General features: G+C 40.6%; 1 protein-coding gene across 3 annotated transcripts in view; it reads left to right on the top strand.

Annotated features, from left to right (window-relative positions):
• Positions 1-20,108, top strand: part of fat2 (FAT atypical cadherin 2) — a 119,443-nt gene that overhangs the window by 55,325 nt on the left and 44,010 nt on the right. For all 3 annotated transcript variants that reach the window (XR_004333767.1, XM_032527591.1, XM_032527592.1), the window contains exons 13-16: positions 1,997-2,196; positions 3,044-3,197; positions 4,875-5,108; positions 11,572-11,961. Coding sequence is in view for 2 of the 3 variants with exons in the window: in XM_032527591.1 (XP_032383482.1) it covers positions 1,997-2,196; positions 3,044-3,197; positions 4,875-5,108; positions 11,572-11,961 (978 nt within the window). In the remaining variant the exon portion in view is untranslated. The remainder of the gene's footprint in view (positions 1-1,996; positions 2,197-3,043; positions 3,198-4,874; positions 5,109-11,571; positions 11,962-20,108) is intronic.

Below are 20,108 nucleotides of genomic sequence, written 5' to 3'. Positions count from 1 at the left end.
ATAGATAGAACAAAGAAAAGCGTAAATTATCAATCAAACATCACACTTTCTTATTTAACATAAGAGTTAAGAAAGTTAAAATTATGCCCTTTAAACATGGTTTATCATACATAATTAATGCTTTGTGAAGATTGTTTAAATCAAATCAACATGAAGTAGTAGTTTCAGCTTCAATTCGTAATTTATATCAGTTACTACACATCGTCCTCCTCCACTGTGGTAGCCTTTAATGAAATGTCCCTACATGCGATGAGTTTTTCCGGTAAACATCCATCACTCACGGTGCTGCCGGGTGTTTAAGTAGAGTAGCACTCAATTAGTATTTTGTCACTGCCAAAGAAAACCGACGTCTCAGTTCAGCACAGCACGTCAGACCTGTGTGGCAACTGTTGACAGCTGTAAAGAATTCAAACGGTTTCCTTCTTGTGGTTGAAACGTTAGAAAGCTTCTACAGCGGCTCCATCGCCACGGCAGACCGGTGATTGACTGCAGTCTGCTGTAACATGCAGACCGATGGCCACACTCACCGGCCTGTGAACTGTAAAAAAACTGTATTCATCTCAGAGATGGAAGTTTGTAAGAAACCATAAAATGCAAAGCACCCAGCTGACTCAGTCTTTATGTTGATACAGAGACTGAGAAAAAAAGCTAGATACATTAGCAAACAGAAATTATTTAATTATTCATCAGAAAAAACATGGCAGCTGTACTAAATCTTAAAGCTGCTGTTATAAGAAAACTAAATTTAAAAAAACGACATAATACTCAGAGGGGGATAGAATTTTAGACCGATTCAATGATGGACGCAAACGCCGACAACAAACAAGACAACCAATAAGGAACTTAGTGAAAAGATATATCAATACTACAATTTGACAAATAATACTGGCACCGCCTCATCAGTTGGTACGGCGGACTACACACACACACACACACACACACACACACACACACACACACACACACACACACACACACACACACACACACACACACACACACACACACACATGGCATGCATCAAATCCTAGGTGTGTGGTTAATTAAATTCACGCACAGGAAAGACGACAACGCGTCAGGCAATCAAAGAAAAGTCTGCTATGGACGGCATAAACATACAGCGGCGAATATGTCCGCATGGTGGTGGGAATGCACTTGGGTATTAGAGGATGGATACCCGACCCGGGCCCGGCTGGACCCGACGGTACCGGACGGGCCAGGCCGCGCTCGGACAGATATTTAGAAATGATGTTCGGGGATGATTTTAAATTTGAAACTGCTTATTATGTAGGCTGGGTATACAATGTACCTGTTTCACTTGATGCAAAGGTTTGTTTTTGTGTTTAAAATATTAACCTTGACATCCGTCTTCCTGTGTGCGCCCCCTTGTGCGCTGATGCGCTCATCTGTTGACATTTCCGGATCCCTTCCCATAGTTGCTTGATAAAAGCAGACTTTCCACAGAAAAACGTAGGCTACATGTGTCATTAGTAAGAAAAAAAACCTAAGTTTTTAACTGGGTCAGGCTCTGGTCGAGCTTGGATATGAATATCCACTGATTACTTCTGTCTTTGTTGTGCACAGGACAGATAAACCCCGAATATATCTTCAAACCCACACACACAGCAGCTTTATGCCGTGGTTATTTGGTTCATTGTAAAAACATAAAGCCGGTGTGATGGCGGATCATCTTCTTGACGGCGGTATTGCAGAATCTCTGTGTAAAATAGGCTCCTGATCCCCCGGACAAATGCATAAGACACAACCTCAGTACATGCGTTGGGATGAGCTGCAGCCCGCTAATGTGTCATTCATCCCACTAACTGTGAAATTTCCCTAGTACTTTTCTTGTTGAATTGTTTTGAATTGCCCTTCAGATTTTTTTGTGATCGTTCGCAGCTGAAAATAAAAAAATCCCAATCAAAAGTTGATTAATTTCACAGCCCTGCAGGAGAAACTATTGTTCTAGTAACTCCATTCTTCATCCCACATGCAGATGGGGACCCTATGGGCCGGTTCGCCATCATCCAGGAGGATGAGGGCGAGTGGGGTTTGATTGCGAGGGAAACTCTGGACAGAGAGACCAAAGACAGGTACACGCTCAAAGTCACGGCCACCGACGGGAAGTCTGAAGCTCCGGTGATCGTGGAGGTCCACGTGCTGGACATCAACGACAACAGTCCGCTGTGTGAACAGGTGACGAAGGATAGGATGTATTTCACCCTTTTCATTTCCATGATATTCATCAAATTCACATTGTCCTCATCTACAGGCACATGCACACATAGACATCAAAGGGGGCTTGAGGGTATGCGCTTTTACTTTTTTGTGAGAAAATAAAAATATATATATATATATATATACAGTATATTTTCCTGTTTGTGCACAGCTTTACTGTCAAACTAATTCATGGATTGAATAAAAAAATCTAAATATCCGATCGGGAGATTAGACTTTGATTAAAGAGTTCCGATGAATGCACGGGACACACAATCTGTAGTGAACGATCACTAGGAATTTCAAGGCAGTGACATAGCCATGACATTAATAAAGCTTAATTCATTCTACAACAGTCTGTCTGTGCACGTCCCTGCTAATCTCCAGTTTGTCAGACACACCCGCACCTGGGAGATGCTTAGTATAATAATCCTTGTGTCTACTGGGAACAGTTGGCAGACATTCCTTTAATGGTACCAATAATGTTTCTCAGTGAACAAAGTCTTTACTATTTACAAGTGATAATGCCCCCTGCCCACCCCCGCAGTGCCTCCTTAAACTTTCACTATTAAAGAATCGTATTAGTTTAGTTGGAGAGTTAAGAGGAGAGTGAACCTGTATTGTAAAAAAAAAACGTTCTTGAAATCAGTTGTTATTGGATGTAATTAGAAAATAATGAAACATGAGGTGGTTATATGTAGTGTGATAAAGTAGATGAACTTTATCACAATAAGTGTTTTATCTATGTATTTTATGTAAGTATCTTGATGGAGAAAAGTGCTATGCAAATGGACTCCTGATTATTGTTATTATCCTCCTGTTGCAGCTGGTGTACACGGAGGCGGTGATGGAAAACTCGCCTTCCAGCATGTTTGTGCTGAAGGTTTCGGCTTCAGACCCAGACGTGGGCGCTAATGGACAGATCTCCTACACCCTCCACGGTCCCAACGCAGATATGTTCCATCTCGACCACAGGACAGGTATGATGGCCTCTGTTTGGGGTCAAAACAAGAGTGCTCCCTCTAAGTGTTTGAGTCGGTGTTGCCATTGGCACTCAAAAAGGCTTTGTGCTTATAAGAGCCAAAAACATTTAAATTGTTGTTGTTGTTTGTCAGGAGCACTGACATCTATCACACTTAATTTCTGTCATGTCATCTTTCTCTGTTGTCTTCAAAACACCTGATTGGCTGTGAGATATCACACAGTGTTTAGCCAACAGAGAGGTTGTAGATTCTGCAACGCTGCAATCCAACACTTGGGTCCAGATTGAAATATCTTGAAGGATGAGTCCTATAACACTGACCTGTTTCTGGCCCTAAATGGAAAGTTGCCATTTAGGGCCAGCAACAGGTAATACTAAGTACAATTTCAAAGCACTTGTATTGTAGTTGAGTATTTCCATTTTATGCTTTACATGTATACTGCTACTCCACAACATCTCAGGGAGAAATATTGTACTTTTAACATCACTACATTTGCATCCATTGTTACAAAATGTACCAAAAGTATGCAGTAGTTAGAATTAGCTTCACCTTGACTGATGACAACAATAAAGTTCCACTTACTTATCATACAGTAATAATGATCCAATAATATATAATTAAGTTAAGAAAGTTAACCCTCATGTTGTCTTCCCGTCTAAATTGAAAATCAACACTTTTGTTGATGCTCTTATCGATGTTTTTAACTTTTTCTTATGTTTTTGTCGCTTTTTTCAACACTTTTTGTTTGCAACTTTTTTTGACGTTTTTAACACTACGTAAAACTAACTTATTAACTTTAGTTTTACAGTTATTTTTGGAATTTATGCTCAATAAACCTCATTTGTAGGAAATTATACCTAGTGCTTGAGTTAGAAAAGCAGAAATTAGGAATTATTGAGACTAAAATTAAAGGAATGGATGTTGATGGATAATCACAGACTGGAATATGTCAACTTTTACTCAATACTATTTCAACAACACTTCCATTTGTTTTCAAATGCTATAAAATTGAATAAGACACCCCAAAATTAATGAAAGTAGAGATTTTTACTTGCCAAAGAGCGTTGTGTGGAATCAATCATGGTATTTTGGGGAATTAATACAACATTGATATAGGAATATGGGTCAATTTGACCCAAGGACAACATGAGAGTTAAAGAAAGTTTAACAAAAGAATTGTATAGGAAAAAAAATATTCTACAATATGCTACTTTTTGTCATTGTGTGCAAGTTAAGAATACATTTGTGTGTGTGTGTGTGTGTGTGTGTGGTGTGTGTGTGTGTGTGTGTGTGTGTGTGTGTGTGTGTGTGTGTGTGTGTGTGTGTGTGTGTGTGTGTGTGTGTGTGTGTGTTTGGCCTGCTTTCTGGAATAGCAAAGTTATGCCCCTATGTTTCATCCATCCAATAATTTGGTGTCTGGTGTGTAATGAGCCTCACTGGGCTACTTGTATGGCTGCTCCTTTCTTATTGCCGAACTTAATGGAGGGAAAAAACATAAAATCATCTGGAAGCTTGTGGAAATAGGTAGTGTGTTAAATGAAACATAATAAAATACATTTTTAAATATTATTTATTTAATATTGTGTTGTAATACCAGGGAAAATCACAAACAAGACGACAAACTCATTGTTGAATGTCATTAGGCTTCAGTGTTCAGTGTCCATCTGTCCCCAGGTGAGCTGTTCATTTTGGCTGTGCTGGACCGGGAGAAGGAGGTCGAGTACAACCTGGTGGCCAAGGCGACGGACGGCGGCGGGCGCTCGTGTCAGGCAGACATCCGGCTGACGGTCCAGGACATTAACGACAACCCGCCTCTGTTCTCCAGCAGCCACTACGAGGTCACCGTGTTCGACAACACGACCGTACGAACTCCCGTCGCTGTCGTGTACGCCAAGGACCCAGACACTGGTAGGTTATTATTATTAGTATTATTATTATTCATCCACCCCCTCCTCCCCGGGAAATGGCTAGCACAGACAGACAGAAAAGTACCATCATGTAAATAGAAATAAACAGAGGCATACAATGTCGCGGTTATATTAACAATGATACTACGCATAAAAAATTTAAAAAGGGCCAGTGTTCGATATCTATATTAGAATAGGCATAGAGAGGGATCAAGTGACATTGTGTTAATTATAGACATTGTTATAATAGTCCAGGAATAATTGCCACACTTGGCACACAAAGCACATTTTTCTCCCATCCCATAATGCTGTGTGGACTAGCCAGACCCTCCTCTGCAGCGCTATGGAGGAAGGTCTGGCAATGTGAGACTAAATGAGCCATGACCTCATGCGAGTGTGAGTCTGGGACTGAGCGAGACCCAAATCTCTTCAAGCTACCCTAAATTTCTCCACCTGCGGTTCTGGGTCCATGGCCTTATTGCACATGAATGAAAATGTCCCTGAGATCTTGTCCCAAATCTGTCTTATCCTTTGGGCATGCTGGGTCAATAGTTAGGTTTTGAAATGGCATTTTGGGTGGTGTGAACATGCAAGTGCAACAACAATAAGACCATTGAGAGCTTTATAATGTTTGTCTCAGGTCAGAACATGTCTTGAAAACCCATAAGTCCTGGTGTCAGCGATCCCTTTGTGTGCTCGCCTTTGTGTGCGTACAGTGAATACTAATTCTGAACATAATTAAAGTCTAAGCCATTCCCAACAGAGGTTTTGCTTTGTGAAATCACCCACCTGATACCTCTCCACCAAGTCATCCAGCTGTGCTGGTGATAATTTGCTGCTCTGGGATTTTAACCCTTAACCCTAGCTGCATTAGCGTCTTGCTTTACACGTCAGGTCATATACATTTTTAATCTTTTACCTTTACCTAAGTTTAAGTACCAATTCCACACTGTGAAAATCTTTTACTACAAGTTAAAGTCCTGTTTTTAAAACCTACAACGCAGTAAAATGCAGTTAAAGTACTTAAAGTAAAGTACTAATTGTAGGGCTCTTGCTCAAGGGCACGTTGCTGGTGGAAATGAGAGAGAGGTAAGCGCCCTCCCCCTAGATCTATCCTGCCGGTCTGGGGATTGAACAAGGCCCCCAGGAAGTGTGCCAGGCTTTAAGGCAAATTGAACAGAGCAGCAAAAACAGTGAAACTTGTCAGCCAAAGATACTTTTTTCCATCGACTGACATGGAGAAAGACGCGTCTGTAAATCAGTGGAGACATTTTTTGGAGTGCCACATCCGCCGGGAAATCATTAGCGGAGCACTAAGCCGGAAGTAGCCGGCTCGGCCAGTGTCTCTAGTGCGCAGTGCGCTTTCAGTCACTGACATGTCTGGAGACAGTTTAAAATATAAATCAACAGATTAAAAAAATATATATATATCTAAAGAATAGAGCATCGAATCCTTTTAGAGATAATCGCAAAGCATCTAAGAATCTATTTTTCCCACCCTTACTGTTGGGTAGTTTAATCTACAGCAATGCATCATATTCAAGAAGATCATGTTTGTACCATCGCTGTCCTGCAAGAACCACACATCTCTAAGAAGTTGTAATATTTGCTCGGCCTTTGTAAATTAGAGAGTGTGGTCTAGACATACTCTATCTGTGAAGTGTATCACTGTGTATAACTTTTGTTATGATTTGATACTATATCAAATTCAATTGAAAACCTCTATGGTCAGAAAAACAGCCCTGTTTTCAGCTTTGTGACGATGCATTTTCCAACTGATCCAAGAGGCTTTATAAAGACTTTATTCAGCTTAAGATTTAGGGAAATCTTCTCAACATATAAAGGAACACTTTGCTTATTCATTAATCTCAGTCTCTTTCTTGTTTCCTTAGTGTTACTTTGACGAGATTTTCTCAGTTTTTTCTTCTTTTTTTCCCTCTTTCCTGTGATTAACAGCCTCCTGTTTCTTTTTATTTCTCAGTAAATGTCACTCACACAAACGTGTCATTCGGCTTGTTTGTTTCAGCGCATAATTTGATCTCACTGCTTTGTAAATCAGCATTTTAGCACTGAACAAATCATAAGCAATCTCTTCTGGTTGAAGTTTGCAACAATTGTCCGTGTTTGAATGTTTTATTCATGTGTTGCCACAGATTGTAAGTGTTCAGATAAGACCAAAGTAAAACAGACTCATATGAAACCAGTAAAAGCATTGGTGTGTGTCGACACACACTTACACACACACGTACACACACACACGAGTGCGTCTCACTAGCTTTGTGGGGACCCGTCAGTGACATAATGCATTCCCTAGAAACTTACCCTAACTTCACAACTAAATGCCTAACCTTAACCCTTATCCTCACTTTAACCTAATTCTAACCCTAATCCTAAAACCAAGTCTTAACCCTCAAACAGCTCTTTAAAGTTGTGGGGTCCGGCATTTTGGCCCCACAAAGCTGTCTGGATCCCACAAGTATACTGTATTCTGTTTTTGGACCCCACGGATGTAGTTAAACGAGAACACACAGACAGTCTTCTCATCTGATATCAGCTAAAGCATTGGTGTGTGTCGACACACACACACACACACACACACACACACACACACAGGATCTATAAAATGCAAAGACACCCGCAAACATAAATATTCTGCCCATACAAACACTAATATCACATATACACACGCTTTTGTATCCACTGATATGCACAAATTCACACAGGTAAACAGTCACGCACAGAGACACAAAGATACACGCACACACACACACACACACACACACACACACACACACACACACACACACACACACACGCACACGCACACAGAGCTGGCTAGGGAAACAGGAGCAGTCAGAACAGCACAGCCACTCCTTCAGATGTGCAGCAGCTTGTCCTCTTTCTCTTCACAGAAAACCACAGACAACAATGACTAATGAACTTTTGTTTTTCATGGATGTTTTATTTGCCAAAGAAATGTAACAAAAACAGTACAACAACAAAAAAATACAAACTGCAGTTGGATTCAGTAGATTATGTGTTTTGAAAACCTGATGATTTGAATTGATAAGGAGAAATACACCGATAGATCTGTAATACCCTGCATGTACACTACCATCCTTCCTGGATTCATTCATAATGAAACTGGTGTTGGAAGAGTTAGAATGTGTTTTGCCTTTGATAGATATTTCAGAGAGACCATCCGGAAACGTTAGGAAAGAGATAAAATATCTATTTAATTCAACTGTCAAACCACTGCAAATCAAGAAATGTACAGATAGATCTGTAGTACGTTGCATGCATATCATTATCATCTTTCCCAGATTCATTCAGAATAAAACTGGACCAGTTACTGTATCAATTTTCAGAATTAATTTCTTTTTTAGAATGTTCTTCCTCTAATGGACGTTCCACAGAGAGCAATAGGACACTAAGCTATAATACCGGAAATTATTTAATATAAATTACAATCAACTGGTCCTCTAAAACAGATCTTCAACCAGGGGCCTGCGACCCCTACAGGGTCCTTAAAGTCACTGCAGGTGGGGCCGCCAAATTACTGAAATTTGAAGGTTTCAAAAATATATATATATTTATTTATTTATTTTTTATTTTTTATTTAACATGAATTCAACAAATTATGAGCAAAGACAAATCGGCCTATTCAAGTAAAAAATCATTTAAGTTACACAACATTGATGATTTACTTTACTAATCAAGGTAAGGTAGCCACTATGGGAGCCATTCACAAATACATTTAATCTTAAGGATTCCCTGGGCCTTCCACAGGTATAAATTATGTATGAATATCAATTCATTGTCATCCATCAATTTTTATATAATATATGTTGTAGGGGCTCCCTGCTCTGTCTCTCTTTCAGCTAAGTGGTCCTCGGCCTGATCTCAAATTCAGAATTAAAGTGTTTGTCTTTAACCGTTGCACAGTCTTTAGGCAAATTTAAGGCATCTTCCTAAACTTGCCAAACCACTTGTTTGTTGACGCTTTGTTTGAGCTAAAAATGTTGCCCTTTAGTCATGGCACTCCCATTGTAATTATCCTAAAACAGCAGTTCCCAAAGTCTCAGCTTGTGACCTCTTAAAGGGAAACTGTCTGTTTGTTTCTGTAAGCTGTTGGGTGTGTGGATATTTTAAGCGGGACCAGGTAGAGCCAGTGATCGACCTGCATGGTTTGTTGACGTGGCTTTACTCACTGATAATAGTAACAAGGCAAATACTTGTTATAGTCAGGGTTTTTGCAACCGCATATTGTGGGATTTAGGTGTTTTCTGCACAGCCTACAGATTGAGGTACCCGCCAACTGGTGGAGCCATCTTTCGGTCCCTCTAACACTTTGTCATAGAGCAAGACATCTAATCATCTGCAGGCCAGCTTGCCATGAAGTGTACTCTGTAAATTCATTCCCTCTGCCCTTTCTTCTAGCACCACCAGCACGCCACAATTACCACTTGTCCTCATGAAACAATGCAGACATCCCAAAGGAAGTAACCCATTGGATTTTGTTGGCCATTATATGCTTTGTAGCGCCACCCTTAAGACAAACTGTATTTGGGCGAGCTCTAGCTCACCCAGTAGCGTGTGCGCCCCATGAAGGCTCAGGTGGAGGCCTTGGCAGCGGCCCTGGTTCAAATCCAACCCTTTACTACATGTCGTCCCTTGTCTTGTCTTCAAGCTATCCTGCCAATTTAAGGCCATAAAAAGCCCAAAAAATAATCTTTTAAAAAATGTATTGACTCCCACTCTAGTAACAGCAAAATAGTCAGTGCTTCACACATTCGTGTGACGTGAGCAGGGCCACACGGGATCTGCGGATGTAAAATGCCACAGAACAGATTTAAGAAAAAAAGAAAAGAAAACTCAGAAATTTACATCTCCACACCAGGTGGAAAAACAGTGTGCTAAATTTGGCAGATTTCCATTCCATATCAACGCTAAAAACTGTTAAAAAAAAAACAAAAACAAAAATAAGTAACAAAATGAAATAAAATCTGTACATTCTGGGCTGGTTAGGAGCATTGCCGACTCCAGGAGCCAATTGCAGGGCTTTTACATTTTAAAAACAAAGAGGATACAAAACAATGCTTTTTCTATAAGCATCATTCCTCCAAGCTTTATCAATATAGTGTTACTTTAATGACGCAGACATTTTATGCTCCCTGCGTACAGCCTGCTTTAGGTATACTTGCTGTCGGGGCGATGTGTAGAAACGGCTACATCTACTGGATTAGCACTGTTGTTATCTTGTTTTTTGATCAGTGTTTATCGGCACATGCACAAAAGATTCTTTAACAAGATTCATCTTTTGATCACAGTTGGAGTCTTCCCTCTCTGTGCTTTGACATCATGGCTTCACTTTTAATCATGAACACGCCGTGTGGGAATTCAGATGTGGTTATGATAACGATGAAATGATATCAAACGGCAGCAATTACTCTGCTAATTTGTTTCTCCCTTTCAAAGAAAAGAACCCAGGTGGTATGCAGCATGCTCAGGGCCAATAGACAAGTCAAACTAACGTACATATCAAAGCGTTAAATCACATATTTCAAACTTAATGCCTGCAGCGTATCAATTTAGGTTCCCAATATAACTAGGCCCGCCTAGTTGTGCGCCAGCCCAAAAAGTCCCACAGAAGAAGACTTAGAGAGACTTTATTGTCATTCAACTGCACATTCACAATACACAGTTGAGCGCGATTACGTTGCAAGGCTCCAAAAAAAGAAAAGAAACAGAAGACAAGTAATATAGAGTGTGCAATATAGAATTAAAAATTATTATAAGACAATTATGACCAGTGCAAATACCGGTAGCAGCAGGATGTATTGCAGTGAAAACCGTGAAATGAACAATATAAATTTAAAGTATCAATGCAAATAAGTTTCACAGTGTCCATGTACAGTAACTCGTGTCATATATGTGGGAGGGGGGGGATTATTGGGAGTTCAGCAGTCTTATGACGTGGGGGATGAAGCTGTTGTGGAGCTGCTGAACCTCATGCCAGAGGGTAGCGGGGAGCAGTCTATGGTTGGGCTGGGAGGGGTCCTTAGAAGAAGAGAGTTTTCATATTTCGTCTGTGAAACAGGTTGTTGTGAGTCTGCTTTTAAAAATGTAATCATTGTTCTGCTTGATTTCTTAAACTCCTGTTATGGCTAAAGAACTTGTTTGCTGACTTTTTGTTCTTTATGTCAACCAAACTGTAGGGCAGAAGGCTATATGAGACATGCAATAATACAGTCAAACGTATTGGACTTTTTTGATTCAATAAAAGCATGTCAATAAACTCTACGTGTCTGGTCCTTGATGTGATTTGCCTTTTCCAGTGTGGCCCTTAGTGAAATGGAGCGTGACACCCCTGCGTAATATTCATCATCTAACAAGCTGAATCAGTTTGCGTTGGTACCAGAGAACACTTTCATTCCCGTCTTTCCATCTTCCCCATTCTTTAGGTATAAACTCCGAGGTGAGGTACTCCCTCCTGGCGGGCGACAGTGGCTACTTCTCTCTGGAAGAGTTCTCTGGGATCCTGCGGCTGGAGCGCCCGCTGACCACCAACACCCCGCCCACCTTTGAGCTGAAGGTGAAGGCCACGGATCGCGGCCTGCCTCGTCACCTCTACTCCGTCGCCACGGTGACGGTGGACGTGGTCTCCCTGGACGACTACCAGCCCGTCTTCCTGAACTCGGAGTACACCGCTCAGCTCCCAGAATCCTTGGCGGTGGGGTCGGAGGTGCTGAGCGTCTCCGCTCTGACCAGAGACGGCGGGGGGCCAGATCCCATCGTCTACCGCATCGTGTCCGGCAACGAGGACGGACGCTTCCTGCTGGACACGCGGACAGGTTGGAAAACTTTTCTTATCCATCTATCTGGCACTTTGTTGACACATTTACAAACCCCACCAAGTTTCCCAAGATGCATTATTGTATTTAAAGGGGCACTGCGATGATTTTAAAGGTCAGTTTATCCATCATGGGGGAAACTTCTTATTCATCCTGTGAGAAACAGTTGTTTAACGATATGAGGAAAATATCTGATTGCGATTATTTTGACTGATAATGTGTGATATGTGATTCACAATTCTGGAGAGAATGATCATTTCTGTATTATTCTCATTTTCATTGAAAAAGATTAAATCAAAACAAAAATGAGAATGTGAAATCATGTGAATGTGACGGCCGGCCAGTAGTAGTAGTAGTAGTAGTAGTAGTAGTAGTAGTAGTAGTAGTAAAAAAAAAAATACAGATCAAATAAAGAGTCAATTTATAGTTTGTGCAAGGTGAGACGTGGTATGGCAGTAACACAACACACATAGTCCAAGTGAAAATAATGCACAATAAATAAATAATGCTGAATGTTGTACAGATTATATATACAGTTTGTACTGTCCTCTTTGTGTGTGAACAAAGCCAGACAGCCAAACTAACGCCTCTCAGACAGATACTGGAGGCAGAAAATAATGGCCATGCTTAATGCTTTATTGAATTAGTGATAGCTAGTCGTCAACTGTGTCTGTCTGCTGCTTGGTGCGGGTCAGGCAGCGTTACAGGTTGAGCTGTAATGAAAGGCTGGATGGCTATAAGGCTTAGTATGTTCCATTTCTGTGTCTGTAGCTTTTGAGGAAGGGAGGGGGGGGGGTGCAAGGTGGAGGCTGGGGGATGTGGCCTTGACTAACTGCCACTTTGCTCGTTTGAAAACTATGAAGTCTCTTTCTCATGGGCGGGCCAAATTCTCTGGGTGGGCAAACCAGAGAAAGGGGAGGTAACCTTGCCCCTTATGACCTCATAAGGAGCAAGATTCCAGATCTGCCTATCTGAGTTTTCATTTTCTCAAAGGCAGAGCAGGATACCGAGGGCTCGGTTTACACCTATCACCATTTCTAGCCACTGGGGGACCATAGGCAGGCTAGGGGAACGCATACTAATGTTAAAAAACTTCATAAAATGAAATTATTATTCCATGGGACCTTTAAAATAGGAATATTGATTAATTCAGCTTTAATTGTTTCTTAAACCAATTTACTTCATTAAGTTGTGACTTTTTTCTTTTACTGCATCTAAAAGTCTTTTAGTCCTTCCACTATTTATCATAGGAAGAATTTCAAAAACAATGTGTGATCTGTTATGAGGGAAAACACAAATTAAAATAACTAAATGTTTGCCACATTCAGCGAATATTTGAAACATTGCTGAACAATCTCAAAGCTTTGGCCGTTTGCTCTTATAAATCTATCCTATCTTCTTTTTTGTAAGTGGTAAATCCATTTTTTTTTTTTTTAAACACAAAAAAACTAATTTACAACACATAAATCCAGCTAGATGGCCTTGCTGCAAAAAGCTGGAAGCACTAATGAAAGCAAAAGTTCTGTAATGTAATTTCCCTCTGAGGTTGCTCGAGGCTGCCAGTCTACTCTGCATTTGTGTCACAGGTTTAAAGTCATTAGTGTCGTCTTTAATTAACAATAATGGTAATATTTTGTGCATATTAATTTGAAACACCTAATAACTGAATCCCAGATAATTGCCTAAATAAATGATTTTTGACAGAAAATTAGAACACTGAAAGACTAGATGTTGTATTTCCTAAATTCCATACCCTTTTTCTTTTTCTTTTTACACTTTTCCGTCTGTTTACCCGTTTAAAAGAATTCATGTAATTGGTAATTCATGATTTGTGTCTTATCTTTAGGTCTAATGCTTTAGCAAATCCTCCGACAAATCAAGTATTATTAAGTTTGATTCTTTTCACTTCTGACCTGCAATTTAGTTTGAGGTGAGGTTTTCTGTGCTCCACTGCCTGCTGGATTTAAAGAAGAGTTTGGGAGTAGAGGATGGATACCCACACCTAGCCGACGGGCCGGGCCGGGTCCGGACAGATATTTAGAAATGATGTTTGGGTTCGGGTTGGGCTCGGTCACATCAGCGCGGTAAGGCATTTGTTGTAAAATGGTGCTGCGGCTCCTTTAAGGAAGCTCAGTGCTTGGGGGTCTGTGTGTGTGGAAGGTGGGCAGAAGAGAGAAAGAGGAAGAGGAAGCAGACGTGTTGTAGGAATAATTTTACCTTTTGTACACATTGTGTGCGGTGTCCAAACTATACCCCAGACTGAAAGCCAAGTTCATTCATTTGCTCACCGGAAAAGGGATTTTAACCTTGATGTTATTCCTTTCATAACGTCAGCCCTGGAGATAACGAGTCAACCCTGGTTTTCTGACCGCTGTCGGAAACGAAGCAATCAGGAAAACTTAGCTAACACAAACAAACGTAGGCTACATGTGTCATTAGTATGAGAAAAAAAGAGATTTTAACTGTGTTTGGCTCGGACATAAAAATGCGCCCCAATCCACTCTCTATATGGGAGTCTGCGCCCGTTGGACCATGTGGGACCATCTCACAGCGTCCTGCTAATTAATCATTAAAGGGCCAGCTGGTCAGAAGAACCGCACTTATTGATCACTACATACTGCCTTAGGTTTAATGATTTTTGGGAGAGCAGCGAGTTTGAAAAGTTTGGAAAGCAGAGATGTGGGATTAGAATCTCAGACTGCTGGACAAACAAACAGGCCCTGCCAGGAATACATTAGAATTGGCAAGGTTTTTTCAGGTTCTCAAGACGTGCGTTGGCAGAAATAGTATTTTTATTCCAGTCAAACTAGAACAACAAAGCAGCGAAGTATCTTCTGAGATGAACACCTCAGGCAGAGTTCTAATATTAATCAAGAAACAGAATCCCAGCAGACTCAGTCTGCCGTTCAGAGAGTTGAGTTAAGTTGGAGGTATAGTATGTTTTAATAAAGCTGCACTGATCCCTTTAAATGTGTAGTCAAGTGATAGCAGGCGGAAGAAGACTGTAGTGCTTGTGCTGTTTGTTAAATCCCCTGATCAGCCTTTTGTTTCATGCTTTTCTTTGTTTACTCTGTCAGCATGGAGTTACACTGGGAGCTGAACCAGGTTTTCTGAGTTTGTTTCTAGTTTGCACTTAAAGTATCGAGTGTCACAGCCAAAAAACTAATAAAAAAATGTCTTCACTGTCAATGTGCGATAGGTTTGGATTGTGTCTCGCTTGTATTAGGTGTCAACCAGCAATGAGTTGTTGAGTCAGCATTTGTGTAAAGACAGGCTTGGCTTTCCCAGTGTATTGCAAGCCTGATGGCCCACCAAGCCTAAATTGCACCCCCACCTTAGCCACTAGGCTATTTTTTTTTTTTTAAACTACAGTTACAGTGGTGCAGCTCGGCAATATAGGTAGCTCTGGCAAGCTATAAGACCGGGAAAGCTCCTTTTAAAGGTGCTCTAAGCAATGTCACGCGTTTTGTAGGCAACAACATTTATTTTGTCACATACAGCAAACATCTCCTCACTATCTGCTAGCTGCCTGTCCCCTGAACACACTGTAAAAAACATCTCCTCACTATCTGCTAGCTGCCTGTCCCCAGAACACACTGTAAAAAACATCTCCTCACTATCTGCTAGCTGCCTGTCCCCTGAACACACTGTAAAAAACATCTCCTCACTATCTGCTAGCTGCCTGTCCCCTGAACACACTGTAAAAAACATCTCCTCACTATCTGCTAGCTGCCTGTCCCCTGAACACACTGTAAAAAACATCTCCTCACTATCTGCTAGCTGCCTGTCCCCTGAACACACTGTAAAAAATCACGGTCTCTGTAGACAGCCCGGGCTCCACGAATGCCAACAAAAACAAACTGCGCCAACCTGCACCACGAAATATTAACAGCGTTCCAGCGTTCCAGCCAATAACCAACAAAAAGGATTTTGGGCGGAGGGCGGGGTTTAGTGCGCAGAAGCACAGAAGGGAAGGGGAGGAGACGGGATGAGGGTTAGGGTTAAGGATACTGTATTTCTCAAAACTGTTATTTTGTTTGTTTTTTTGCTTTAAGAAACATCTTATTCAGTGACTTTCGTGCCCTGAGTTTCAGTTTTGCATGTTAACAGTCGTGCACAACGCCCAACAATCTTCTCACAAGAAAAAAGGTAACTTTAAAGGTTTTAAGATAAAGATAATTAAGGTTAGGTAAGAAATGGTTTGCTGAGATTTAAATGGAGAGAGCTTATGAGGGTGAAAACAGGGATTCATTCCTTAATTTATTTGCATGGAATTGGGTAAATTGAGTTTTGATTTTATTTGACCATGGCTCCTAACACGAACTCTGAAATGAATGGAATATTGCAGTAAAGTGATTACATTGAGCATTTTTCAGAATTTGAATTAATAAAAGGGAATTTATTAACACAAACAAAAGAGTAGGCCATAGGTTGAGTTAGATGTGTATTAAAAAGTTAAATCAAACTTTTTGTTTGTAAACAAAAAGCTTGTTTTTATAAAAATATAAAATTCAAGTTTTTTTTTTTTTTTTTTTGTGTCCAGTGCCTGATGAAAAGATCATGACTCCGACTAGCTTGATGATAATTCTTGAGTTTTGTTTTTGTTTTGTTATGTCTACAGAATGATTCAAATGTATAAATAAACGATGGTAGCTTTGCGTCATCAGTAAGGATGCTGCTAAGGACGCCGTAAATCTCACACTGGCCCCGGATCAGAAGACGTACCGCAGTTTGTCACTGTACGGCAGGTGGCCGATGGACAGGGTGCGTGACGGTGTAATGTGTCGTTGAATTATAGGGAAGTATTTCACAGTCCACATATCTCTGTGGCTGGACGTTAAGTGTCGTCCCATCTGACACAGCAGGATGACGAGGACAGCACAGTCACAAACAGAGGGACATTTATTCAGAACATGACACAGTTTTTATTTATTAATGAAATAGCAAAAATGTGTCAATGTGCATAGAAGTAATTGAAAAGAGATGCAGGTGTATGGCTGTATGATATATCATTTTGGCATGAAGGGAAGACTTGTTACCAGATGCAAAACAACATCTGCAGACTGTTTTTCAGTTTGATGCGGACTGTTTTCTGCCTGGGATACAGATGTTCTAACGTTTTAATTTTTGTTTTTTATTTTTTGGTTTAAAATATGTAGAATATTCTGCGGAACATTCTGTGCAACCCTGCTTATTTCCTTGTAATGCATAAGCAGACAGTTTTCATACATGTTTGTTGCGGAGTTATACATTTTGGGATGCATTTGTATGGTCTACATGGACTTTTGCTGACATGGGCAGCTGACACAAGGTTTGTGAATCTGATCACGGTATTTTTTGTAGCTCATGTCCTGTCCTCTACTGGCTTGACCTCCGTGAGTTTTCAAGATCTCGGAGACACGTATGAATACATACATTTTCTAACAATCCTTCCATTCATTTCAATGACATAAGAATAGATAGATAAGAGAAGCTCAGTAGCAAAGAGGGATTGTTTCAAGGTTGGTTTATGCAGAATAATCTTCAGAAAGTAGAACAGCGTATCAATTGGATATAAAGTTGTACAATTTCAAACAGATGAGAGGCTTTGTTTTTAGAGAATGGAATGTAACAGATTGTGTCATCTGGGTTCTTTATATACGGTCTCTGCTTTACACCTACCGTAGATGTAGGGACTAAGGTATGAACCACTGTGTCAATGAGGGTCCTCCCAAGTTCACATATACAAATGTGTTTGTTTGAGTATCAAGGCCCCATTGAAAAGCTTTCATTCTATTAGTTAGAAATTTGTGTTCAATTACATAGCCTGTTGCATAAAATCTCCAGTTTGAGTTTCTGAAACGTGTTTGTGCGTCTGTGCAAGTGTGTGTGTGTGTGTGTGTGTGTGTGTGTGTGTGTGTGTGTGTGTGTGTGTGTGTGTGTGTGTGTTTCAGTGAGTGTGAGACACGTAGGAAACACATGTTGACAATGACGAATCACCTTTGGTGTCTTCTTTCTGAGACATTGCTTCACTCAGGACAAATATGAGAGTGAATATGAGCTCAGAGTGCCTTGAGCAAAACATACAACATCTATACCGTTATTTACATAAATGTGGCAGCGGGAGCACAAGCAGCCATGTCGGGTTGTTGCTGTAAACCATATCTCTTCTATACTAATGAGGAAGTGCCTTAAACCTGCATTCTGTCTGAATTCCTGCAGGGGGCGACACGTGCGGTTGCAAAAGGAGGTCTTTTTCGGTAGAAGTCTGTGAGAAAGTGACCCACTTCTCACTTGCTTTATTACCTCAGTCAACGTTTTCATAATGAGTTTATTGTCTCAATCGCTAGTTTGAAGTCTTATGCAACACAGAATCGTGTTCATTTTTGAAAATTATGGTCTCGTTGATTTTAAAATTGGCAGTAAAGCTGATGGTGTTTTAGGGCATGGCTGTGATGTGATTGCCAGTGAAAGTGTGTAATGTAATGTAGAGTGTAAGGACTCCTCCCTCACTCCTCTCTCTTGTTTAAAATCGCAGTGAGAAGGTCAGAGTTTACGATACAAACAAGGGCGACACCTAAAAAATAAGGCTGTTGTGCCATGGTTAGCATTGCTTAGCCTCTGTCCTGATTGACAGGTCGGCATGTAGCCACACTCCAAAAGACACCCCTGCATAATCATCTATTTTAAATAAATGACACCATAAGTTACACAATGAATATCATGCTGCATTGAAGTAGACTTAAAACTAGCAATTGAGACCATGAACTGAAACACACATAAATGTTTACTGGATGTGGTTTACAGCAACTACCCTACATGGATGCTTGTGCTCCGGCTGCCACCTTTATGTCAATAACAGTTTGTATAGATATTTTATGTTTTGCTCAAAGCACTTTGAGCTCATATTCTTATATTTACTCTCATAAATCAAGTGAGAAGCAGAGTAATTTCCCTTTAGACTGGAAACTAAATTTGTTTTGGTAGCCAGTGGAGTTTCCCCGTGCTGGAAATGAGGTAGAGTGCAGGTTTCAGGCACTTACGCATAGGCTTCACCTTTGAGGCCCGGAAGTTGCCGCTTGATTACAAGACATAAACTGTCTTGTCTGTCTACACGCAACACACACAGGCATATCTAAAAGTCTCATTTTACAGTGTCTTAAAACACTTTGTGTGTGGACAAAAAGCCAAAACGCATAAAAGCTATGTTTTAAAAGCGTGTTTAAGTGTGGACTAGGCCTGAGGTTGGTTGTACAAATCTCCTTGATCCCAGAAAGATCAATAAAGCAACATCTGTTCTGTGTGTACGATGTGCACAAATGTAACCTGTTGAAACCTGGAGGAGTTTAGTTTGAGAGGGAATGGTAGATGGTAGTTTTTGTTGGGTCCCATTGTGTGGTTCAGCAGACTGGCTGGCAGCCCATGAAAACAGGGTGCGTGTTTCATCCACACACTGCTGGATGTGAGTCAACACATACACTCTGACTCTCTGTGGTATAATGAGCTTACTAACAGAGGTACCTGTCTCCTCAGACCTGCTAACTGTAATAAACATGAAGACGTTAGAACAATGTACGTTCTTCTCTCTCCAACAGCTGGATTATCAGAAAACAAATTATAGGTTTACCATAGAGTTTGTTGGCAGTTGACAGATGTGATTTGGATGGATAGTTCACGAGTTTACTAAAACGGGAAGTATGAGATTGATATGAAAAGGAAAAGAGAGTTGTATTTTGCTAGTAGTTTTTTCCCTAAATAAACACCATGAAAAGACCAAAACCAATAATGTGTTATTGCACCATCTTATTGCATCCCCTGCCTTTCTCTCTGTGGCTCTCAGCTTAAAACCCATTGGTGGTGATGTGCATTGTTTTATTCACTACATTTGCTATTTTTCAAAACCATTGAGATCATAACTAGAATTTAAAACAGTGTTCTCTATCTTTGAAGAGCGTTCAGCCGTGCCACATGTATTATTTGTAATGATACACCCACCGGTGAATCTGACGGGGGTGTGGAGGCTGAACAGAACTAAATCAAGACCTTGCACATGATTTATGGATCTTACAGTATTCGGCTTATGAGAAATGAACTTTGTGCAGTATGTTGTATATCAAAGGTAACTGTTTAAAAGTTAAGGGTTTCATCTCCCCCAACAAATCATGTGA

The sequence above is a fragment of the Etheostoma spectabile genome, chromosome 10 (assembly GCF_008692095.1).
Source record: "Etheostoma spectabile isolate EspeVRDwgs_2016 chromosome 10, UIUC_Espe_1.0, whole genome shotgun sequence".
In the NCBI taxonomy this organism is placed as follows: domain Eukaryota; kingdom Metazoa; phylum Chordata; class Actinopteri; order Perciformes; family Percidae; genus Etheostoma; species Etheostoma spectabile.
This window is presented reverse-complemented; position numbering and strand designations above follow the sequence as displayed.